This window comes from Daucus carota, chromosome 1 (genome assembly GCF_001625215.2).
Source record: "Daucus carota subsp. sativus chromosome 1, DH1 v3.0, whole genome shotgun sequence".
In the NCBI taxonomy this organism is placed as follows: domain Eukaryota; kingdom Viridiplantae; phylum Streptophyta; class Magnoliopsida; order Apiales; family Apiaceae; genus Daucus; species Daucus carota.
The window spans coordinates 11358496-11384943 of record NC_030381.2 but is presented as its reverse complement, the minus strand read 5'-3'; the positions used below and the strand labels follow the sequence as shown (position 1 = coordinate 11384943).

At 41.8% G+C, this 26448-nt stretch overlaps 2 protein-coding genes across 3 annotated transcripts; both read left to right on the top strand.

Annotated features, from left to right (window-relative positions):
• The first annotated feature begins 7554 nt into the window (after positions 1-7554).
• On the top strand, positions 7555-11027 carry LOC108205029 (uncharacterized). 2 transcript variants are annotated; one of them, XM_064091935.1, is made up of 2 exons: positions 7556-7893; positions 8030-11027. In XM_064091935.1, exon 2 carries the CDS (start codon positions 8205-8207, stop codon positions 10884-10886), a length of 2682 nt encoding a protein of 893 aa, XP_063948005.1. In that variant the 5' UTR covers positions 7556-7893; positions 8030-8204; the 3' UTR covers positions 10887-11027. The 2 variants fall into 2 exon arrangements, with proteins under 2 accessions (XP_017230265.1, XP_063948005.1); XM_017374776.2 differs by having other exon boundaries at positions 7555-11027.
• A 4061-nt stretch (positions 11028-15088) lies between these two features.
• LOC135151643 (uncharacterized) lies at positions 15089-19909 on the top strand. The gene has a single exon (XM_064090612.1). The coding sequence runs from the start codon at positions 15089-15091 to the stop codon at positions 19907-19909; it is 4821 nt and encodes a 1606-aa protein (XP_063946682.1).
• Positions 19910-26448: the final 6539 nt, after the last annotated feature.

Here is a 26448-nt window from a genome sequence, read left to right as displayed (position 1 = left end):
TTTATTTTCATTTGTTTTTACTCCCATAAGATGCCTTGATGAATTTGTGTGAAGTGTTTCAGATATGAAAAGATAAATTATTGAGCTCACGTGGTTTAAAGATGGTACAGATATTTCTGTTTGCATAAGAGGAAAAAAATGATACAAAAAAGAAAAAAAAAGGAGCAAGCGCTCAACAGGAAAGAAAGAGCTGCAGTGCTGTAATATCTAGCTGCGGCTCCCAATCTACTGCCTGGAACACATACATAGGCGCGCTACTTTTCTCCGCTGCTTGATTAACTCGTGGGCTTCAAGCCCAATACAAGCTCAATTGATTCCAGATTTATCAGGAGCACATGCCAAAGCTCACGACAATTTCAGGAAGCCCAGCCCATTAGCGTGTGACATGTTTTTCCTTGAGTCCAGCGCAGAGCTCCCTGAGTCCCTAGTCCTGTGTTTCAAAAATAAACGAGGCTGCTGAGAATTAAACACAAGATCTCCGGTGTTCAGATTTTACAAGCCACTCTCTAACCACCATGCCAACTCATGCAGATGTCAAGAGGGTGAATCCACGCTAATATAAAGCGAAGAAGTCCTGAGTCAATTCACTTCGTCAATGACATTTCAGGGGAGTATTCTTTTTAACTAATATTATATAATTATATTATTATATTTATATATCTTTGTCATATTTATTCATTAAGGACAATGAACCGCTTTAGTGTGGTGATGGTTTCTCAATGTAAAAAAAAAACCAAAAAATTATATATTATAAAATTCAAACAAAAAAATAGAAAATTAGAAAAAAAATTGTATATTGCCATGTCTTAAATTTAGGATATTCATGTTAGCTCCATTTAAATTAGAGCATCTAGTTATTTAATATTGCTTGCATTTTTTTAGTAGTTTTTTTATTATTTTTTTAGCTTGCATAATTTCATGAAAGTATATAATACCGAGTTGATTTCTCATGATGAGTTTATTTGCATATTTTCTTGGCTAGTAATCTTGATCATATGTGATGTCTTGCATGCTTAGAAATTGTTTGTGAGGAAATTTTAATTACACTATAAAATGCTTTAGAGACAAGACTTAGGCTAACTTAATTCTTGAGTTTTATCTATGAGTCGAGTATAGAATTTTGACTATTCCCATTTGAGCTTAGAGTATGTAAATCTTAAGTTTAGGGGAGCTTTAGAATGTATATGCCTTTCTAAGAAAAAAAAAGAAAAAAAATAGAATATTGCAAATAAAGTATCGAGTACTCCTTTGAGATCAACGGGGGGTAAATTTTGAAAAGAACGATCCATGTACTTGTGCTGGTATTAAGTGCAATTGTACTAGAAATAAATTTTCTTGGTGACTTTTCACAACCCTTGGTTACTGGAGAATTACTTCACTTTAAAAAAAAAAAGAAAAACATGAGCTAGCAAAGTCTTATGGTGGTCGTAACTCACTTACCATGAGAAGCTTCCCAACCTTTGACTGAGCATGAAAAAAAAAAAGAAGTAGAAATATAAGAGAGGCATAAAAATTCCTTTGCGACCCTGAGCTGTAGGTGACTCTAATGTAACGAAGTGTTTAAGCATTATTCTGATAAACGACTCATGTTTAAGACTCTGTTGAAATTTGTCAGTCTATGTTTTGTTTCATTAGAAAGCATGTTGAGCACACACGATTCACTCCGTACTTCCAGTGGAAGAGTTGCATGACTAATATGTGACACGGATGAATGCCTCGATTGTTGCATATTCTGAGGATTATATATTGACGAGGTTGATACTTTCATGACGTTTTTTTTTAGGCCTATTCATTTAGATTGCATTTATAGTAGTTGCATGTTTGAGACTTGGTAGAAAATAATGAATTTTGTGGGCAGATTCACTATAAACCCTCATGAGACAAAACTCGTCCTACTAGGGCTGCCTAAGGGTTTAACGGCTTGTTGCATACGCTCAATGCAATCGTGTCATCTACGAAAGTGGTGTTAGTTAGTTAGAACTTAGTTCATTTCGCTTATTTGCCCGAGGACGTGCAAAAGCTTAGTGTGGGGATGTTTGATAGAATACATTTTTATATATATTCTATATGATTTTGTTCTCATATTTTATTATATTTTGCACGGATTTGGATTTTATTTAATAGATTTTATTGTTTAATTGTAGAAAATAAATAATTCCAAGTTGAGAAGGATTGGAAGATATATTAGCTATTTTGTAGCTAAATTCTATTAAAATTCGGATTTATTGGGTTCTACCCGAATTCTGCACTGTTCGGGCCATATCTTGAGTTCTAGATGTCAGAATTGGACGATCTTACAGCCCACGAGAAGCTCTTGAAATTTCCTTTAATTTAGAAGTGGTCTAAGAAGCAAAGTCCAGCTGAAAAGGCCCGAAAACAAAGCAGCAAAGTCAGTTACGAATTTTGAGAGAAAATTCTATCTTGTTTTGGATTTCTATTTCTATATTAGTTTTAAATATTAAAAAAACTTTTATTATTAGGGAGAATTATTAGGGTTTTATCATTGTACACTATTAGAATAGAATTATGGTTAGTTAGAGAGACTTGTTGAGAGGCCATAGCTTTTCATGGAAGTGACAACATTGAAAGTTAAGGATTTTCTTCTCTAGTCTTCTTCGTTCTTCTTGTTAGTTTAATTATGTCTTTTGGTTATTTTAGTTGTTTTGTTTGTTTAGTTATTACTGAGTAGTGTGTTCTAGGGCTTAAGGGGAAGCCATGTTTGCACTATGATATTGGCATGATTTTACAGTGATTTGATTTATTGTGGAAATTCTAATTGATGTGTTTTAATATTGATTTGTGTAATCGGTCGATATCATGAATTGATTCTATGCGAATAGGAGTATGATCGAGAGATATACTACTAGAGGCACACATACAATTAGCAGAATTGAATTTGAGTGCGAGAGCATCATTGGATTTCTGAAAGCGTTAATACTCGAGAGAGATTAGCCTTGCTTTAATTTCCCAATCAATTGAATTACTAAAAGTGATTATTTGTGTAAGCATGTTTCGAGAGTGTTGATGCTTGAGAGAGATTAACAAACTCTAGTTACATGACCGCTTTAATTGCTTTAGCTTAAAGCCAGTTGTTGTGTAAGCATGGTGGACCTGATTGCCCTAGGTTTTAATATATTTATTTCGTGTCTCTTTAGTTAGCATTAATTTAATTAGTTAAAATATCTTTTATAATCGTTTGCTCTTCAAACAATCAATTGTAACTGAATAAAAATTGATCGCATCTGTCTCCTTGAGGATACGACCCGCATTTGTCAGTCTACACTATAATAGACACCGTGCGCTTGCGGTTAGTTATAAAATAATACATCAAAAACATGCATTCAAGATTCTCAAATAATTGTTATATACTTCAAACGAATATTTCAGTATAACCCTAACAAGGTGATTGTGTGTATATGTATGTTTGTTTTTCTTCACGATTGTTGTTAGTGGTTGAATCGGAGCTTCGTGGGTGGCTGAGGAGGTGTTCTCAGAGGGTGTTGGAGGTGTAGTAACGGGTGGATGCCACGCAGCAGGAGAGAACTGAGATGGTGGTGGCTTGCTTTTAATGGTGGTGTCACAGCGGAGACAGAGGGGGAAGGGCAAGACAGAGTTACGGACTGGCGGTGTTGAGAGTAGTGGGATAGAAGGCTGGTGTATGGGGGTGTGCTGTTGCGGCGGTGATACTCCTGCTGGAGCCGCGGCGGCTGACCTCAGAGGTGGCTTGCTTTCAAGCCGGAGAAGGAGTCTGTAGCTTTGATGGGTGGAGATCGAAGGAGGTGGCAGCGAGGGTTTACCGCCAGCGGTGCCGTCACCACTGTAGTAATTGGAAGATTTCAGGGGTGGTTAAAGGGGTGGCGGGGAGGTTGGATAAGTAGGGATGGTTGAAGGTTGAAGGGTAGTTTGGGATTAATTGTGGTGTGTTTACAGTTTGAGTAGATGTTAGAGATTAAGGTATATATGTGTCTGGTGGGGAGTGTGTTAGACAGTGGTCAAAGTTGGGTATAATGCGGGGCTGAGAGAGAGATTGGGGTGGTTTGAGTGGTTTCTAAACTCCGAAAAACATAGGGGAGGAGAAGACAGGGTCGCGGGATGTTGGCAATGAGAGTTGCGAGTGAGTGGTAGGTTGGTTGAAGGTTCGGACAATGGAAGCTGATTTGTGGTTTGTCTAGTTGTGTCCTTCACTCTGGCTGGCCGAAGTTAGACAAAGGCATGTAACAGTGTAGAAGGTGATTTATAGGGAGGATGGCAATAAGGTGAAAAGGAAGTAAAGGAGAGCTTGATGGAGGGGGGCTGATTTAGGGAATGGAATTTGAAATGATGTAATGAAGGGGTAAGGCATTGGTGTTGTTATAGGGAAGCCAATGGGTTGTTGAGGTTCTGGAGAGACGGTGTTAGCAATGTCGGAAGAATAAAATATTAATTTTACTGTTATTAGAATTGTTATTATTGTTTTATTAACAATGATAATGACGATGATAATAATAATCTTCTAATATTTTATTGAGCCAGTTATAGGTAAATGTCGATTAATATCATGGAAGTGTGGGCTTGTATATTGATTGTAGTGGTGATTTAAATTTCGGGTTGTATTTACCTAAAATCTCGCGACAATTATGAATTTCATTTAAATTCTGGAAGTTGTTATCTACTTCTGAAAATCAAATTGTTTATTTCTGATTAAAATAAATTATAATATTATTTCTGTTTAAATCATGGAACTGGTTGTTGATTATAAATTATTATCGATTCTGACTTGTTAATTGTCGGATGTGATTATTATTTGAATCACATGCTTAGCTATATAGGCTGGCGTTTTGACTTATATTTATATTAGTTCGACATGATTGTTTTGTTGATTGAGTTTTCGGGAGTTCCTCGATTTTAAAAGATCTGATGTCCAACTTTATAAATTTATTATTAAGTGGACTTCTAGTTGGCTGAGCTGTGACTGAATTATAAATGGATTCGTAATTCAGATTAGCTTGGATTATAGTCCAAGAGAATATAGTCATTGCAGAGATTAGCAGAGTTGAAGCCAATATAGGAATCTCGAGTAGAGTGACAGTGTTGTCACTTGTGTTTCCACCAAAGGCAAGTATTCCTATTCTTCTCTTTTAATTAAAGAGCAAGTATTTCAACTCCATCATTTGATAAATCAAGTTTTATATGTATGACTTGTATTTCCTGCAAGCATAATTATGATTTCTGATATTTAAAAGTACAAATGCTTTTAGGTTTATCTTGTGATTTAAAATATCGAATATTCCAAGTTCGATACTTTTATTGTTGTACAATGACAACATTTTTATAAGGCATTCTAATTTTTGATTTAAATCAGTTTTATGAAAGATTATTGTCTGAGTTCTTTTACAGTTTGGAACTATTGATGACTCTATAGCAGTCATATTTCGATATTACAATATAAGCCTGGTCTTCTGTCCTAGATTTAAATCCTGAATTTTAAATAGCTAAAATAGCCTTTTGATTCCTTTGAGCCGTATGACGGTGTATTCAAAATTATACTCAAACTTTGATAAAATTGTTTTGACAGTATTTTAAGATTGAGAACAAAAGAGTTTTCAGAAAAGTTTCGAAAGAAATGATTTTATGGCATAAGGGGCTATTTAATAGTCCTACCAGATAGACCAGCAAAATATTGTTTTGAGAACAGATGAATAATCATCTGCTTCCGGAAGAAATCGAAGGATTTCTTTGTTTTGCGTTGGTGGCCAGGACGACGGTCCAGCGGAGGGCTATCTAGGTATTATTGAAATATTATAATACTTTTCTGCCAAAGGCCAATGTTTTGCCTTGTATTGGTACATGTTTTGAGACATGCTTCTACGAAGTATGCCTCGGTATTATCACACGGGTTGATCAACTGTGATAGTATGCTGTTGTATAAAACCTGGTCATTATGTTTAAGCTTATGATAGCTTTTGATTACTGTCCAATATATTCTGTGAAATTTTCAAGCATATTGATTTACATGTTCGATAAACTTTTAAATTACAAATGTTTAGAAAAAGTTGATTTATTTCGAATACTCTGATTTAATTCAAAAGAATTTATATCCTGTGGCTCTTGCCTTTCATATTACCTTGCTGAGGATTTTCGCTCACCCTTGATATTTTTTCTAACCCCTTTCAGCTAGGGAGTAAGATGAGTTGTTGAGTTGCACGTATGACTGATGCTACGCGAGAATGCCAGGGAGATGTCTGTGAAACCAATTATGGTTAGAATTGTTCTATTTCAGTTCTGTTGTAAATAGATTTATTTATTTGGTTATCAGTTACTCTTTTTATCGAGATTTAACTGATGATGTAGTTTAAGTTGTAATAAGATAAGAAGTTTTGATTTCTGATTTCAATGCTGTAACCTATTAGCGATCCTGTTTTTAGGGGGTTAAAGTGATTTTGATTGAAATCTCTTTTAAAATGTCCAGATTTTTAAATATCTGTTTTACCTTCTTCCGCAAATACAGGTTTTTAAATGTTTTTTTTGTGGCACCAAATTCAGACCCCGAATTTGAGAGATGTCACAGTTGGTATCAGAGCTGTAGGTTATAAGTTATTGAAATCAGAATGTAGGTTGTGATAGGAGTGTGTTTAGTAAAACCTCACATAGAGGTAAGTCAAGACTATTGGATATAGTCTTTGTCTATAGTTTTGTAATTAATTATATGAATTACGTGTCTTAAATTATTTCTACATTGTTGTTTCCTTTAGTGTTCGCTATATTGTTTCTATATTATCTTTTACTTTTATAATATATATATAATCTGTTATATATATTGATTTATATTATTCTTGTTTCCTTTGTTTATATTTTCAGGATGTTTGGAAGAAGACGGGTTTTTTTTTCGGACATTAAAGTTTTATCATCTAAATTTTCCCGGTCATCTTGCATGTCCGACGGTTAGATGATAAGTTTTCTTGAATGAAATAATTATCACGATGAATTGCCGATTCATATTTGTTGAGATTCATTCTCATTATAAAAAAAAACTAGAAAATAGTCTAAAAATTATTATAAATATTTGAAATTATACATATGAAATTGGTTTCTGCATGAAAGCAATGGGGCATATTGTAATAATTTGTTTTTGCGTGAAAATCGAAAATTTGTGAAAATTGTCAATTAAAAATATAAAAAGATAGTCTAAAATTGTTATAAATATTTAAAATTAATAATGATTTAGCACGCGCAAAGGACACGCATAATTTCTAGAAATATATGAAATATATGATTATATTAAAAGATTTAACAGATTATACAGAATATAGAAATTAATAATGGAAAGGAGAAAGCGCATATTAATATTAAAATTAAAATGATAATAAGAAGCGGAAAAGTGATGAGCAGTAGTAGTAGTGATATATTTATTTTGTTTAAGCAGTAGTAATATTTCTAGTTTTCAAGTATGAAATATATAATTATATTAAAAGATTTGGCAGATCATATATAGAAATAAATAATGAAAAGGAGAAAGTAAATGTTAATATTAAATTAAAATGATAATAAGAATCGGAAAAGTGATGATTTATTTTGTTTAAGCATCATATAGACATTACACAAACATACACAAAAGCAAACCCTATTTAGCGAGGAAAAGGAGGCAAGCCCTGCGCCTCCAATCTTTGTTTGTGTTGAGGTTGGTCTGTCTGACTTTGTTTGTTTGTTGTTAAATTGAAATCCTGTTGAAATCCTGTTGTTTAATTGTAATAATAATAGAGAAAAGAATTTATCGGTTGGTTTGAATTGAGATTTACAGAATGTCGAATATTAGGAATATTTGCATTCTTGCTCATGTCGATCATGGCAAGACTACTCTTGCTGATCACCTAATTGCCTCCTGTGGCGGTGGCGTGTTGCACCCCAAGCAAGCGGGTAGGCTTCGTTTTTTGGATTATTTGGATGAGGAGCAAAGGCGGGCTATTACTATGAAGAGCTCTTCTATTGCTTTACAATTTCATAACCATTCTATTAATCTTATTGACTCTCCTGGTCATATGGATTTTTGTAGTGAGGTTTCTACCGCTGCACGCTTGAGTGATGGGGCTTTGGTTTTAGTTGATGCCGTTGAGGGTGTTCATATTCAGACTCATGCTGTCTTGCGTCAAGCTTGGATTGAAAAGCTTACTCCTTGTTTGGTTTTGAATAAGATTGATAGATTGATTTGTGAATTGAAATTGACTCCTATGGAGGCCTTTATTAGGTTGCAGAGGATTGTTCATGAGGTTAATGGAATAATGAGTACTTATAAGTCTCAGAAGTATTTGTCTGATGTTGATTCTCTTCTTGCTGCCCCGTCAGGGGACTTGACTGATGACAATTTTGAGTTGATTGAGGATGATGAGGAAGATACCTTCCAGCCACAAAAGGGTAATGTCGCCTTTGTGTGTGCGTTTGATGGATGGGGATTTCGTACTTCAAAGTTTGCTGAATTTTGTGCGGATAAACTGAATAGTAAGAATCCCAACCCACTGCATAAGGTGAATCCTGCCACAGTCAACAAGGCCTTATGGGGTCCTCGCTATTACAATCCTAAGACTATGATGTTTGTGGGTAAGAAGGGGATAGCTGGGATAAGCAATGCTCAACCGCTGTTTGTGCAGTGGGTACTAGAGCCAATTTGGCAGCTTTACAAGGCATGTTTAGAACCAGATGGAGACATAGCTATACTTCAAAAGGTCATCAGAAATTTTGGCTTGAAAGGATTGGAACATGAACTTAAGAATAAGGACCCAAAATCCAAGCTACAAGCTGTCATGTGTCATTGGCTTCCATTATCAGATGCTATTTTGTCAATGGTTGTTAACTGTATGCCAGACCCTATACAGGCGCAGTCTTTTCGGGTATCCCGTTTGCTTCCAAAGCGTGAAGTTTTAGATGAGGGTATGAAGTCCGAGGTACTTGCTGAGGCAGAGGCTGCAAGAAAATCTGTTGAGGCTTGTGATTCAAGGCCGGAAGCACCATGTGTTGCTTTTGTGTCTAAGATGTTTGCAGTTCCAGTAAAGATGCTTCCCCAGAGAGGCCTACATGGGGAAATAATCAATAATTTTACAGAAGATGGTGGAAATGGAGATTCAGATGAGTGTTTTCTTGCCTTTGCCAGGATATTCAGCGGGGTCCTTTATGCTGGACAGAAGGTATATGTGCTTTCAGCTCTCTATGATCCATTGAAGGAGGAAAATATGCAAAAGCATGTGCAGGAAGCTGAGTTGCACTCCCTGTATTTAATGATGGGTCAAGGTCTGAAGCCGGTTGCCTTTGTAAAGGCTGGTAATGTCGTTGCCATTCGAGGCCTTGGGCAGCATATACTAAAGAGTGCAACACTTTCATCAACAAAGAGCTGTTGGCCTTTCTCTAGTATGGTTTTCCAAGTTTCTCCAACTCTCAAAGTGGCAATTGAACCTTCTGATCCAGCCGATATAGGAGCCCTTATGAAAGGCTTGAGGCTCCTAAACCGTGCTGACCCTTTTGTCGAGGTTACTGTTTCTGGAAGAGGGGAGCATGTGCTTGCTGCTGCAGGTGAAGTTCATCTCGAAAGATGCATAAAGGATTTGAAGGAGAGATTTGCAAAGGTAAGCTTGGAAGTCTCTCCACCTCTTGTGTCCTTTAGAGAGACAATTGAATGTGAGGAATCCGATCCACTAGAGAATCTAAGGTTGTTAACCGGGACTACGGACTTTGTGGAGAAAACCACAGCCAATGGAAGGTGTGTCGTCCGCGTGCAGGTTATGAAGCTTCCTACTGCCCTGACTAAGTTGCTCGATGAGAGTTCTGAATTTCTTGGAGATATTGTGGGGGGGAAAATGGGAAAGACCTATAATAGTTTGGAGGCTCATAAAGCTAGCATCACAGAAGATGATAATACTATCGAATCACTTAAAAAGCGCATAATAGCTGCTGTTGAAAAAGATAGTTTATATTGGAGCTCTCAAATTGACAAGGATTTGGTAGAAAAATATAAAGTGTTGTGGCAGAATTTTCTGAAAAGGATATGGGCATTTGGGCCGAGACAGGTTGGTCCTAACATCCTCCTCACCCCCGACATAAAAAAAGCTGCCAATGTTGATTCTTCTGTTCTTCTCCGGGGTTCACCTTATGTATCTCAGAGATTGGGGTTCCTGGATGTAGAAGAAAGCCAAAGGATTAGAAAATATGAGGCGTCAATGGCTACAACAAATGGATTGTACCAAGAAGTTGAGACTCTCGAGAGCAGTGTTATGTCTGGGTTTCAACTTGCGTCAGCAGCTGGTCCTTTGTGTGATGAACCTATGTGGGGGTTGGCATTTGTTGTTGAGGCTTACGTTTCCGCATCAACTGGGCAAATAAATGACTCCTCAAACTCTCAACAACAAGCAGAGCAATATGGCATGTTCAGTGGACAAGTAATGACAGCTGTCAAGGACGCATGCAAAGCGGCCGTACTCCAGAAGAAACCCCGGCTTGTTGAAGGCATGTACTTTTGTGAATTAAATACTCCAACAGAATATTTAGGTGCTATGTATGCAGTTCTTGCACGTAGGCGAGCCCGAGTACTGAAGGAAGAAATGCAGGAAGGGTCTCCTTTGTTCACGGTTCATGCTTATTTGCCAGTTACAGAGAGCTTTGGGTTTGCTGATGAATTAAGGAGATGGACATCAGGAGCTTCAAGTGCTTTACTTGTTCTTAGTCATTGGGAAGCACTTCCGGAGGATCCTTTTTTTGTACCTAAAACTGAAGAAGAAAAGGAAGAATTTGGGGATGGTGCTAGTGTACTGCCCAATACTGCTAGGAAACTGATTGATGGTGTAAGGCGGAGAAAGGGCCTCCCTGTGGAGGAGAAAGTTGTCCAGCACGCAACAAAGCAGAGAACACTGGCTCGGAAGGTGTAAGGCGGAGAAAGGGCCTCCCTGTGGGGGAGAAAGTTGTCCAGCACACAACAAAGCAGAGAACACTGGCTCGGAAGGTGTAATACTTTAAATGTAGTATTTTACAATTTCACTGGTTACTATAAAACTTTACTTTTACATGCATCTTACATAGAGATTAAACTAGTTGAGATCCTTGCTAACAAGCTGCTGCGTATACTTTCCATGACTTGGGGGAGAATATTAAACCATGTAAAGGCACCCCCCCTCTCTCCTCCAAGTTGATATTTGAACGGGGTTTTAGGAACACTTGGTTCACTAAACAGGGAAGGGGGTAAGAACTAGGGTACATGTCACAGCAGTTCTCACTGGCATGCCTATAGGCATGTATTTTACAAAAAGGCATGCCCAAATGGCATGCCATTTTCCATTAAATATAGCAAAAACTGCTGCATCATTACAGGATTGATACTAAAGTGCACTTACAAATATAACAAAAGTTAGTAAATATTAAGAACCGAACTTAGTACAATACTAACTTATATTAGTAGTTTATCTAATATTTAACTATGGAGTTGGACTATATTTAAAATTTTCAATATTTATAAGATATAATATTTATATAAATTTTATTATTTATATAAAAAATTAGTAAAAAAGCATGCCAAATGGACAAAAGGCATGCCTAGGGCATGCCCAGTCTGGCATGCCCAATCTGGCATGCCCGTGCCGCTGTGACATGAACCCTAGTAAGAACGCTGCCTGCTGCTGTTTATTTCGTATTCTGATGACAGTGTTTTGATGTTTGAGAAAATAGATTTTTTCTTTTCCACTAGACTATTGTCCATTTTGGAAACTTACCGTCTATAAATATTTTACTCAATATTATCACTTTTATTATTTCGAATTTTCTATGGTGTGCTCATGGGCACACAATAGTCACTAACTCCCATAAGAATATTAGATTTTGATTAGTGGAGGGATAATAAATGTTGATGGTCTTCCTGCAATTACACCAATTCCACCAATTAAAAGAAGTCATTTTCATTAGAGTTGGTACTTATAGTGTGTTTTTGGGCACCTATTAGAAAAACCGTTATTATTTTAGTCATTTGGTTAAATTATATAATCGGTTTTTTAAAAAGATTACATGAATTATTTTGCTGATATGTCATTTTACATGGGGCGTATATGTAAACTAGCTATGATATATTGGCCGTGTTTAGAAGTTAGCGGTTTGTGCTAAAATTAAAGGTCGGGGAGATTTAAAGGTTTGACCATTTCAATCCGCTAATGGTAGTGTTTGATAGTTAGGGGATTGAAACAGAGGTTTAGGTTCAAAAAGCTAATTTTCAAAAAGCTACTTTGAGGAGTTTTTTGGGTTATAGCTTTTGGTATGTGTCATAAAAAGCTAATGAAACAGCTATTTACCAAACAGTTTTACACGAAACTGTAATCTAATCCGCCAGTCAAAATATTTATTTCAATCAGCTGGTCAAAACATGTAATTCAATGTAATAATAGCTAACTGTTAATTCCCAGAATAGGGCCATTACAAGAGATGATCCTGGTAGTTGTAATTGATAACAACAATCTATATTTATTTATTTATTACCGCGCACGGATGAGCTGGTAGGCGCAGCAGACACATAAAAAATACAAGTATAAATATTCTTCTGTTATACTCCCTTCATCTCAATTTAGATGAGCTCTTTCCTCATTTCACACATGTTAAGAAATATTAAATGATAAATTTTTTTTCCATCTCTACCCATATTTATTGTGTTGACTTTTGATTGTATTATGTGGTTGGTATATTGGAAATGATAAATAAGAGAGAGTAAAGTTGGAAGATTGTTGATAAATGTGTTGAAAAGAGAGAGGCTCATCTATTTTGAGATTAAAAAAATTCTCAAAAGGGTCATCTAATTTGGGATGAAGGGAGTAGCTTGTGCAACAATCAATTCTAAAGAATCCAATCCCGATCTTTTAATCATATATATGTATTTTGAGGGAGAAGATCTTTTAATCATATAGTATATGTATTTTGAGGGAGAAATTAAATTAGGGTTTCAGGTACTTCCAAATCTAGTCTAGTGACTTGTATAGTTGTATAGCATATCTACTTCTTTAATAGATTTTCAAGCCAAGTACAATGAACTGATACATTATATCTGTGGAGCTTGATAGGGTATAACCCGGTTAAGCCACTCCCGGATCCTTTAGGGGAGCCCCCACCCGGGTAACCGCCAACACCACAAGGCATCCCCCTCCTCGAAAGGTGATACAACCCGGGCATGATTGCTTACCCGGGTATATGAAACCTACTACTCACCCGGACGCACATGTACCAGCCGACAACTACTGCACAAGCCACAGACTGACACGATAAAGACAAATATAACGGTCAACTACTGGCGATAGAGACAAGCCAGGGAACATTCCAAAATACTACTCCTACGCTGACACCTGGACACGTGTAGGGGATCAAACCCTTACACGTGTAGGACCAGGATCCAGGTACGCGCCCTTAAACCCTAATCCCTGGCCTATAAATAGACCAAGGATCCAGAGTTTAAGGGTAACTTCACTCTCTTTACACTCATTCATACACACACTTACACTCAGCATATACTCAAACACTCTCAACCACCAGCCACCAGCAACCACAACACATACACCTTCACCCACCACATATAGATAGCACTCTCTCTAATCTTTATCCTTCCGAAGCCTACGCTTACTCTCACGCCGGAGGCGCTTCGGGGCAAAACCCCCCCGTCGGCGTTGTTTTGTAGGCTCCCATCCAGCAGCTACACCACGGAACCACCAGTCACGGCGGAGGAAGGACCGGGATCGGAGATTGGCGTTATCATTTGGCGCTAGAAGGAGGGGAAGGTGTCCTCTGTCCTGTGGTCACGGTGCCACTGGACTCATCTTCTTCAACAAACCCCCGAAACGGGGGTCCAAATCACACCAGTAAGCTTTCGTAAAACACCCAGCTCCTCAAAACCTTCAGCCATGGTTTTTCTTGATGTGTGCATGATAGCAAACCCTGCCTGAGCAAAACCCTAATCTTGTCTGTAGCACATAAAATCTTTTTGTCTCACACCTGGTCACAATTTGTCACTCAACTACTTATAGTATTTCTGAAAATAGTAAGTTGACTACCTGTACACACTATTTCTGTCACCCTGTCACTATCTATACTGTTTGCAAGCATTGTCACCAAAACAGCAACCATACACCCTGGGTGAGTTCTTGGAATCATGGCAAAAAGAACACGCTCCAACCTTCCTCCGAACCCGGATAACCATACAGACCAAGATAACCCGAACCCGGATCATGCCACAGGACCTCTCTTCACCCTTGTGAACCCGGAGGAGAACCAAACCGTCAACCCCAATGACGCCCGGGTCACTATTGAGATGAACCAATACAAGTACACCGACGTCCCGATCACCACCCTCCACCTGTCCCAGCTCACCAAAGAGGATCTGGCTGAGGCCATCCGACAGTACCAGGATCGCCGGGAAAGCAACCGCAGACTTGAGGACGTCGATGAATCTGAGGACTCCGGGAACAGCCGTCAATCCCGGGGTTCCGTGTTCGACCGGATCGGAGACAAAGCAAAGAAAAAGAAACAGAAGGATAGTGAGGAAACCCGGTTAAAAATCTTAGCTGAAAGGAAAGAACAGATCCGAAAAGAGGAAGAGGAAAAACTTGAACAAAAAATTGCCCTCCGGATGCAACTCGAAGAGGAAAAATTGACAAAAGGATCCCGGTCCAAGCGATACCGAAAGGAGCCAACACCCGAGCTCATCTCTGACGATGAGAATAATGGGCACGGGGAGACCAACTTGAGAGACATGATCAATGAACTCAACCGGAAAATCGGGAATGATGCCGGGCTTGAAATTGGGGAAACCCTGACTCCCTTCAGCCACGCCTTGGAATCCATACCCCGACAAAAGGGTATGAAACACTACAACTTTGAATCTTTCAATGGACTGGGAGACCCGGAGGAACATCTGCACTACTTTGAATAGATAGCCCAAATTTACTGGTACAATGATCTAACCAAATGTCGCTTCTTCGCATCCACATTCAAGGGAGGGGCCCAGAGATGGTTCAGCCGGATCCCCTCCCGGAGCATCGGGTCCTGGAAAGATTTCAGGGAAGCCTTCCTCAGAAGGTTTCGAGCAAACAAGACACATGAACTCCATATGTGTCACCTGGAAACGGTTCGCCAGTATGACAATGAGGCACTCTCAGACTACATGAAACGTTTCCAGGAAGCAATCAACAAAATTTCCAACCTGGATGAGCGTGAGACTCTGAGCATATTCCGAAGAAACCTGGACCCGGAGCAAAATGAGAGATATGTGGTCGAGTTGATCAACAAAGAACCCCAGAGCCTGGCAGCTGCCTATGCCATGGCCGCAAAATTCATTAAGGAAACCGATGTGCTCCAAGCAATGAGGATGACCCGACAGGGAAGTTCAAAAGGGAAGCAGGTCGAGGATAGACCCCGGAAAGAATATCACCAGGATAAGAAATTCAAACCGGACAGACAGACAAATTTCATCCAGCAATCAGGTTCCAAGAGGACCAACCAACAGGGATCCGGGTCCAGAAGTGACCCCGGTCCAAACAAAGCAACCAGGGAACCAAAACCAGAGCCCGAATGGACTCCTCTAAACAGATCCCGCGAAGACATACTCAAGGAGGTCAGGGACAAACCCTTCTACTACCCACCAAAACCCATGCAGACTCCTCCTGAAAGCAGACCCACCAACAGACACTGTGACTATCATGGCACCCATGGTCACAAAACCGAAAACTGCATATCCCTCAAGTACTTCATTGAAGAACAGATCAGTAAAGGAAACATGGGACAATACGTAGCCCGGAACACGGCTGACAAAACAGGAGGATCCGGGAAGCAGAAAAACGTTGTCAACGTGGTACTGGGCGGATCCTGCTCCCCTCCCCCCAGCCCGGACTCCTGTCAAGAAGTAATGTCCATTCAAGCCTTCCCCGAACAAGTGATTTCCTTCAGCAGCAAGGACTTCGAAGGAGTCACCCGGGGTCACAATCAAGCCTTAGTGGTAACCCTCGATATGGCCGAAAATGAAGTGAGGAGGATCCTGGTAGACAACGGCTCTTCAGCCAACATTCTGTTCAAACACACCATGGATCGAATGGAACTAGGAAGCATCCGGATGAACGACTACAGGGAGGATCCTTTATATGGATTCGGGAACAGCATTGTCCCGGTCCTTGGCACACTTTATCTCCCGGTCCGATTCGGAACTCTCCCGAACCAAGTCACCCACACCATCAAATTCTATGTGACGGATACACCCTCCCCTTACAACGTGATCATCGGCCGCCCAGGTCTGAACAAGATCGAAGCTATTACTTCCATCCCACACCTAAAGTTCAAGTTCCCAACCCCGTTCGGGGTAGGGGAAGTCAGAGGAGATTCGGCAACGGCCGGGATGTGTTACAGCCAAGCCTTGGTCATGGCGGAAACCCATATGGACAACAAGAGAAAGGCTACCGTCTTCCAAAAACAGAAAAGCAACAAAAAACATCGACCTTACCCGAGAACAAACCCTAAGGGTGAAGTCCAGGTCATCGACCTAGACCCGGGCAGTCAGAACCCGGGAGCAACCAACCCTGATCCTGGACAAAGCAACCAGAAAGCAACCATGAGCCCAGCTCAAAATTTTGTTGAAAAGAACACCGATGCCCGGATCCAACAAATGATCTCGGCACAAGAATTGACTAAGGTCGAAGCTGCGGTCGAAACCGAGTCTGTCCTGATCGAGAAAGACAACCCGACAAGGAAGATCAAAATTGGAAAAGGCCTGGATACCGTCTTTAAAGAAGAACTCATCCAACTACTTCGGAGCTACGCAGATGTTTTCGCTTGGAGCTCGGACGACATGCCCGGGTTGGATGAATCATTGGCGATGCACAGCCTTGACGTTGATCCCAAAAAGAAACCTGTTAAACAGAAGCGAAGGAATTTTGCCCCGGAGAGGCAGAAGGCAATAGACGAGGAAGTCGGGAAATTAATGAAGGCGGACATCATATGTGAAATCAAATACCCGGAATGGCTCGCCAACGTAGTCATGGTCAAGAAAGCGAATGGAAAGTGGAGGATGTGTGTCGACTACACGGATCTGAATGCAGCATGCCCCAAGGACCCTTATCCTCTACCAAGCATTGACCAGCTTATCGATGCCACGTCCGGACAGCTGATGCTAAGTTTCATGGATGCTTTCTCCGGGTACAACCAGGTCAAGATGAACCCAGCAGACATAGCCAAAACAGCCTTCATAACTCATCGGGCGGTATATGCCTACAAACTGATGCCTTTCGGGTTAAGAAACGCCGGGTCTACATACCAGAAGGCAATGAATGAAATTTTCAAAGACCAACTGGGAAGGAACTTGGAATGCTACGTCGACGATATAATCTCCAAATCTACTTCAGTACCAGGACACATTTCAGACCTTAAAGAATGTTTTGAGAACATGAGAAGGACTAAGCTAAAACTCAACCCGGACAAATGCACCTTTGGGGTAGAAGCTGGAAAATTTTTGGGTTTCATGGTGAGCAACCGGGGAATCGAAGCCAACCCGGAAAAGATTAAGGCAGTACAAGAGATGCAACCACCCCGGACTCAGAGGGAGGTCCAAAAGCTAGCAGGGTCCTTAGCGGCACTCCGAAGGTTTGTCTCCAAGCTAGCTGAAAGATGTCTACCATTCTTTGAATTGCTGAAAGGAGCGAAAAATCAAAAATCAGTGGAATGGACCCCGGATTGCCAAAAAGCCCTTGAAGAAATCAAGACATACCTATCCAAGCCTCCGATCCTGACGAAGGCTTTACCCGGAGAACCTCTATACCTATACCTGTCGGCCGGACCCCTTGCTGTCGGGGCAGCCTTGATCCGGGAAGAAGCCGGGCAACAGAAGCCTGTCTACTATGTCAGCCAAGTCCTCAAAGATGCGGAGACCAGGTACCCCAACTTAGAAAAATTTTCATTTGCACTGGTCACCGCATCCAGGAAGCTCAGACACTACTTTCAAGGAAGAGAGATCAGGATTGTCACGGACCAACCGTTAAGGAAAATTATTCACAAACCAGACATATCCGGGAGACTGGTGAACTGGGCAATCGAGCTCAGCCAGTTCAGCCTAACATTTCTACCCCGGACAGCAGTCAAAGCCCAGGTCCTGGCAGATTTCGTAGTAGAGTGCAACTTCCCAGAAAATCAAACAACTCCCATGGAGACCGAACCAAAAGCCCCGGTAGACTCTAACCCGGGGTCTTGGATACTACATGTCGACGGCTCCTCAACAACCGAAAGGTCAGGAGCCGGGCTAATCCTGAAGAGCCCGGACGGGTTCACCATCAAAACAGCAATCTCCTTCGGTTTCGCAGCAACCAACAACCAAGCGGAATACGAAGCCCTTCTAGCAGGTTTAAAGTTAGTCCGGACCCTGTCTATCCGAAATCTCACCATCTACAGTGATTCCCAGATCGTGGTCAGGCAGACCAATGGAGAATACCTTGCCAAAGACCCGACCCTGACCAAGTATCAAGCCTTGGTGAAAAGCTACCTTACTCTGATCCCCGGATGCAGGATCTTGCAAGTCAACAGGGAAGAGAATGCTGAAGCAGACAACCTCTCCAGGCTGGTCCAAAATTCAGCGGACCTAGATAGCTCAGTCTATTTCGAAGAATTGCACAAGCCAACAATAGAACATGAGGAGGTTTTCAAGATCAGCAACGACCCTACCTGGATGACTCCCCTGATCAACTACATAGAGAAGGGAGAGTTACCCGAAGACAAGGGGAAAGCGCAACGGCTGAAGGCTAAGGCAGCCAAGTTTTTTGTTGAAGGCGGGATCCTATTCCGACGAACTTACTCAGCCCCGATCCTGAAATGTATCGGTCCGGAAGAGTCCGAGTATTGTCTAAGAGAAGTATACGAAGGAATATGTGGAGACCACATGTCGGCCAAAAGCTTAGCCCACAAAATCATCAGACAGGGGTACTACTGGCCGACTATCCACCAGGATGCAATGGAATTTGTGAAAAGATGCAAGAACTGTCAACTGTTCAGCAACGTGCCCCGGGTAAGCCCTGTCCTACCTTCTTCAGTTTTATCCCCAATCCCGTTTGCTGTATGGGGGATAGACATCATGGGACCTTTTCCCCGGGCTAAAGGAGACCTCAGATACCTGCTTGTCTCCATTGATTATATGACCAAGTGGGTCGAGGCCAAGGCAATGAGAACAATCAACCAACAAGATGTCATCCGGTTCATGGATAACATCCTAATGAGATTCGGGCTACCAAGAGTCCTGGTATCAGACAATGGACCCCAGTTCATAGGGTCGGATTTTGAAAGCTACCTGACTGAAAGAGGCATCAAACACAAGAAGTCTTCAGTCGCCTACCCTCAAGGGAATGGCCAGGTAGAAGTTACTAACCGGATCCTCTTGAGAGGAATTGAGAAGAGGTTGGAAGAAAGCAAGAGCAAGTGGCCGGAAGAACTACCACATGTTCTCTGGTCATACCGAACCAGTCCCCGGACAAGCACCGGAGAAACTCCCTTCAAGTTGGCCTATGGAACGGAGGCAATGCTCCCAATCGAAGTCAGGTCACCTTCCCACAGAGCGATCAACTTTGATGAAATTGCGAACGAGGAAGGACTCCGGGTCAACTTGGACCTAGTGGATGAAGTTCGAGATCAGGCGGTCGCAAGGATGGAAAAATACAAGGAAAAAACCCGGGATCACTTTAGCAAAAAGTCCCGGGTCAGAAACTTTCAAACAGGAGACCTGGTCCTACGAGACACCGAAGCCTCTGATCCGACCAACACAGGCAAGCTGATGCCTAAGTGGGAAGGCCCTTACAAAGTCAAAGAAGTCCTAAGGCCGGGCACCTACAAATTGGAGCATATGGACGGGTCAGAAGTATCTAACACCTGGCATGGCCTCAGGTTAAGGAAATTCTATCAGTAAAGCCAACAGGAAGAAAAGACCTTAGAAGACAGCTACATATTCCTAAAAAGCAACCATGTATTTTTGATTATCAAAGCTGTGTAATCATCTGAATATCAATGAAGTCTTCTGCTACTTATGAATCCATATTGTTATTTACTTAGAAAATTTCTAAGGCAACCAAACAATATCAATAACCAACCCGGGAAGGATCTACCCAGATCCATCCATGCAACAATCTAACTTGGAAAATTTCCAAGTATAAAAGCTAAAGAAAGCAATCAACCCGGGGAAGATCTACCCGGGTCTATCTATTTCATTTACTTGGAAAAATTTCTAAGTACAAACATATTCAAGCAATCACCCCGGGAAAAATCTACCCGGGTCCATCTATTCTATTCCCTTAAAAAAATTTTCTAAGTACAAACACATCAACCCGGGTAAACATTGCCCGGGTCCATCCATTTCATTTCACTTAGAAAAATTTCTAAGTGCAAACATATTTAAGCAATCAACCCGGGTAGATGTTGCCCGGGTCCATCCATTTCATTTCACTTAGAAAATTTTTAAGTGCAAACATATTTAAGCAATCAACCCAGGTAGATGTTGCCCGGGTCCATCTATTTTTATCTACTTAGAAAAATTTCTAAGGGCAAACATACTTAAGCAATCAACCCGGGGAGATGTTGCCCGGGTCCATCTATTTTTATCTACTTAGAAAAATTTCTAAGTGCAAACATATTTAAGCAATCAACCCGGGGAGATGTTGCCCGGGTCCATCTATTTTTATCTACTTAGAAAAATTTCTAAGTGCAAACATATTTAAGCAATCAACCCGGGTAGATGTTGCCCGGGTCCATCTATTTTTATCTACTTAGAAAAATTTCTAAGTGCAAACATGTACAAAGCAATCAACCCGGACAAACATTAAAATCTCTAAGTACAAGACCATTTCAAGCAATCAACCCGGGTACACTCTACCCCGGGTACAACTACATTGTTTTTGCTTAGAAAAATTTTCTAAGTACAAAGTATCCTAAAAGCGATCCACCCTGCGTTATAATTACTTAGAAAATTTTCTAAGTACAGAACTATTGCAAACATCCAATCTGGAATACACAAAGCATACAAAAGCATTCACAAACAAATATGACAAGAAAATATTTGATAAAAAGCAGCAAAGCAGGCTTCCACAATCCCGGGTCCACACGGACCTCGGATAAATATTCAAATCCAGCAAAAACTAATCCAGAGATACAAAAGATTGTTTCAAAGAACATATTCAAGATCAAAGAAAAAGTGACTAAGTAGCAGGGGGAAGGTTGTTTGTCTGGAGAGCCGCATCGACGGGAGCCACCGGATTGGCTGGAGCAATGAAACTCGGAGAAGGACCCTCAAAGGGCTCGGGTTCACCCTTACCGGCCGTAACATCATCCTTGGCCTGGATATAAAGGTTGATGAAGCTGCTCAGATCTGCCACCGGGTCTGTTTTGATGTGCCTCTCGGCAACAGTCCAGCATCGGACAACCTCCGCAGCAGCAGCATTAGCCAGCTCACCCTTATACTCCTCAGATTTCTTAAAGTCAGCAATCACAACTGCTGGTTCCTTTCGGCCCTCGAGTTGTCTCTTCAACTTCTCCACATCCTCCTCGAGTCCGGCCACTTTCTTCTCGGAGTCATCCGCCCGGGTCTCAGCCTCCTCCAATTTCCGCTTCCACTCAGCTTCCAGACGGGTCTCGGCCTCCTTCACCCGCTTCTCCAACTCGGAGTCCAACTTCTCCTTGGCCGACCTCTCCAGGGCCAAATCCGACTCAGCTTTCCGGGCTCTCGCCCCAAAAGTCTCAGCAGTGTCCCTTTCCGACTTTATCAAGTTGAAAGCGATGGTATTAAACCCGGCTAAACGAGACCCCAGCTGCAAACACCAAATTCACAGGATCAGAAATATACATAAGGAGGAGCATACAAAAAACAAGATGAAAGTCAAGACATACTCACCTGACCCCAAAGACTCCCCAGCTCCTTGAAAGTGCTCACCATCCCGGAATCATCCATCCTAACCCAGTCTTCCTCGGTCGGAATCTCCGACATTATCTTAATTATTTCCCGGGCAGAGTACTTCCCGGCGCCAAGGGGAACCCGGGCACCTTCCCCGTCATCATCTTCATCATCAGAGTCCGAGTCAGAATCCAGCAAAACCCCTTTCCCCCGGCCAACTTTGGGAACTTTAGCAGGGGCCTTCTGCGCCGAGTCCTACTTCCTCTTCCTCCCCCGGGTCACCAACTCTTGGCTACCAGCTTCCACAACCTCCTCAGTCTCTCCCAAGGCGATTTTCTCCATTGCAGCGCTGGATTCACCGCCGGTTGCCTCTTGCCTAGAAGACCCGGATTCATCATTCTTCCCAGCTCCGGTCTTAGGCTTAGGGGTAGGCTTGGGGATCGAATGAATTCCCCCCAGGTTCCTCAAAGCAGCAGCAAAATGCTCGTTAGCCATGCTCTTCCACAGATTTTTATCAAAATACGGCAAACCTGCAGACAGACAATGACCGGGTTAGAAAGCGACAGACAACCTGGGTTACTTAACAGTTCCGAAAAGCGAAAAAGGGCAAGAAAAATACAAGTACACAAAACACATGAAGACGACCCGGGTAACATGATTACCCGGACTACTTAACAATTCTAGGAAACAAACAAGAGGAAAGAAAAACACAAGTATGGAAGGATTTTAATCCGGATTATACTTACACCCCCATTCATGCAGTTTATCAAATTGCATAAAGGTATCCCGGGTCAACTGCTGCCCAAGACACTCACAAAACCCCCTAAGCTGATCCCGGAACTTCCCAGATGCGCCCGGGGCATCAAAATTTGTCTTGACTAACTTATCATCTGTGACAAGATAAGGCATGTAGTGGATATCCAAGCCTTTCAGCATCAACACTTCGCGATTCCAGTTCTTCAAAGAAGACTGGTGCATCACTGGTTTCAGAAAATCGGGCCCAAAACCACATTCTTTGGACCGGAAGCGGAGCTCGTACAGTGGTTTCTCCCCGGACTTCTTGAACTGGAAGAGGATGTGAAAAAGCTTGAACGTAGGTTGATACCCCATCTTATTACAAGCACACAAAAACCAGGTCATCAATTTAATTGCATTCGGGGTGATCTGCATGGGGGAACATTTATATTCGTACTTACAGAGGTGCCTGAAAAATAAGTGCCACCTCGGGTTCCACCCGGACCTCAAATGCTCCATCCACACCGGGATGAATCCGTCGGCGGGATGGTGGAAAATCTTCTCCCCGGGCTCAGGGAACCTCCACTCAACCGCATCCGGGAGCTGGAAAGAAACCCGGATCAATCGATCCTGAACTTCCCACGGCAACTCCCTAAAAGAACTCTTCACGGAATAAGGAGGCCGGGAAACAGCATACTCTTTAAACCGCTCGTCAAACTCCTCCTTTTTGTAAGGACCTAGAGGACCATCCGGGTGCTTAAACTTGTAAAAAGAAGCTATGCCCCGGTAAAATTCCCTCTCATCGGCCAGTGGCGCTTTGGCGACGAAATAAGACTTTGTGTCCATCCACATACCCTCCGGGGTCATAATCACTTGCTTCCCCTCGGCTTTAGCCACCTTTTGAAACTCCGACACAACCCCGGATACAGCTATCTCCCTCTCGGCCATCTTTTCACGAGCACGATCTGCTAGTGATTGATGCTCGTCAAGATCACTATCGCTCGAATATTGTCCGGGCACCCCAGAAAAAGCAACAATATCTCTCTTATGGATCCGGACCACAGACCTAGAGGAAAACGAGAGCCCGGGTCAGTTCAACATTCAACCAATTTTATTTACAAATTTTATATAGGTCCGGATCCCGCCTAAGTCTACGTGAAAAGCATCAAGTCAAAGAACTACTAGAATGCGACGACAGCTCCCCGGGTCCCTCCTCTTTCAAACTTATGAGGGCAAGAGGTTATTGAGAATAACCACCCGGACTCACCAAGATAATCTACCCGGGTCCCATTCTCATATCTACAAGGAGAGAAGACTCCTAGTCACCGAAACGCTACCCGGGTTCCGAGCCTACAACCACACTATCACGGAAAAGTTTACAAGTACCAAGAAACAACAAGACATCTACCCGGGTAATCCCCCCCATCCACACAAAAACCTCCATGCCACCTACCCAACCCGGGCAAGAAATCCCTACCCGGGTTCAGTCAAAACCCCAAGAATCCCAACAGCCACAAACAGCTTCTAAATCATTTCAAACCAAAATCATAGATCAAAACAACCAAAACCCGCCTATACACACAAAGATATATACAAACACAAAACCAAGAACATTCATATTCAACCCAGAAAAACGAAATCAAAACCCAAAACCCACCAAAAAACGCGCATAAACACAAACACGTTCATAAACTGGCACTCCACAAACAAATCCAAACATAAACACAACATCCAGATTCGAAAAATCTACAAACAATAATGATCGAGCGGGTTCATACGTATATACATTCACAAGGGAAAAGCAGCCGAAAAGGAGAAGGAGAGTAGAAAGGGGACTTACCGTGCTAACCGGCGACGGAGCAAAAACTGCGACGACAATGACCTCTGAAACTCCAGCGAAGCTTTTCGAAAAACAAACACACGAATGTTGGCAAAAGCGCAAAGAAGAACTATGAAGAAAAAGAAGGGGAACTCGAAGTAAAAATGAAAAAAGAAGAGTAAGGGGCTAGACCCCTATATATAGCAGTCACTTCATTATCCACGTGGCACCCCTCCATTGGACAAGCAACAGTTATTACAACAGTAATTATTATCGCCCCTCAAAAGGCGCGATAGCACGATTTTCAAAAATGGACAACTGTGAAGTCCCTTCGAATTACCAATGACTCCCAACGGTTTGAGTGCTGCGGACCCGGGCACCTCTCGCCTGTTCGGACCCGGGCAGGAAAGCAAAAGCGAAACAACCTCACTTCTCACCCGGACTCACTCGGGCAGGAAAGTAAAAGCAAACCTTACCACATCTCACCACCCTTACCCGGGTAGGGCTGCAGAAATCAACCAACCTCTTACCTGGTCCTACTCGGGCAGATGAGACTTACCCGAGCAGGGGGGCAGAAGCCAAAGACCCAAACCCCTACCCGGGTCGACATGGGCCGGGAAAGACGGAAATTTTCACTCGATATCCGGATCAAACGGGATACTATACTCCCTCACATAGAGAATCTATATAAGGGAGTGGGGGCAAATGATAGGGTATAACCCGGTTAAGCCACTCCCGGATCCTTTAGGGGAGCCCCCACCCGGGTAACCGCCAACACCACAAGGCATCCCCCTCCTCGACAGGTGATACAACCCGGGCATGATTGCTTACCCGGGTATATGAAACCTACTACTCACCCGGACGCACATGTACCAGCCGACAACTACTGCACAAGCCACAGACTGACACGATAAAGACAAATATAACGGTCAACTACTGGCGATAGAGACAAGCCAGGGAACATTCCAAAATACTACTCCTACGCTGACACCTGGACACGTGTAGGGGATCAAACCCTTACACGTGTAGGACCAGGATCCAGGTACGCGCCCTTAAACCCTAATCCCTGGCCTATAAATAGACCAAGGATCCAGAGTTTAAGGGTAACTTCACTCTCTTTACACTCATTCATACACACACTTACACTCAGCATATACTCAAACACTCTCAACCACCAGCCACCAGCAACCACAACACATACACCTTCACCCACCACATATAGATAGCACTCTCTCTAATCTTTATCCTTCCGAAGCCTACGCTTACTCTCACGCCGGAGGCGCTTCGGGGCAAAACCCCCCCGCCGGCGTTGTTTTGTAGGCTCCCATCCAGCAGCTACACCACGGAACCACCAGTCACGGCGGAGGAAGGACCGGGATCGGAGATTGGCGTTATCAGAGCTGAAACAATACCGAAAGATAATTAATTAAACATAACACATACGGTCCCGTATCTTTTAAGACCCCCAAATTTTAAACTCCTCTCTCGTTCGAATCTTAAAATTTTCTCTGTTTTAGGAGTAGCCGCCTCCATTATTTGAGGGATTTTTATTTGGTTTTCATCGGTGGAAAAGCCCTCAAACTCTTATATTTGTTTTAGTTAATCTATTTTCTTCAATAATCTTCCTCATCGGGGAAGACTTTCTATCCTTTCAATTAGGTGTTTTGATTTGGTGATGAAATTTTGTATGCAACCAGAGTTTTGGTCGATAGCTCAAAGGACAACTCTATCGAGGCACGATAAAGAGGGTACCACTATTTCAAAAAGAATGCATGAAGTGAGTACTTGTATTTGCATATATATTATCTTCAAAATATCATTTAACTGATTTTTTAATTAGAACAGGCGATTACAATTTACTGTTTGTTTCGATCATTGGTGTAGATGTCGTATGGTTTTTTATTATTAGATTAACACATTTGTTTTCAAAAAAAAATTAAACTTAACACAGAAGATAGATGGATTGAAAGAAATTTATATATCATTGTATTTTCCAAAAATAATGTCTTTC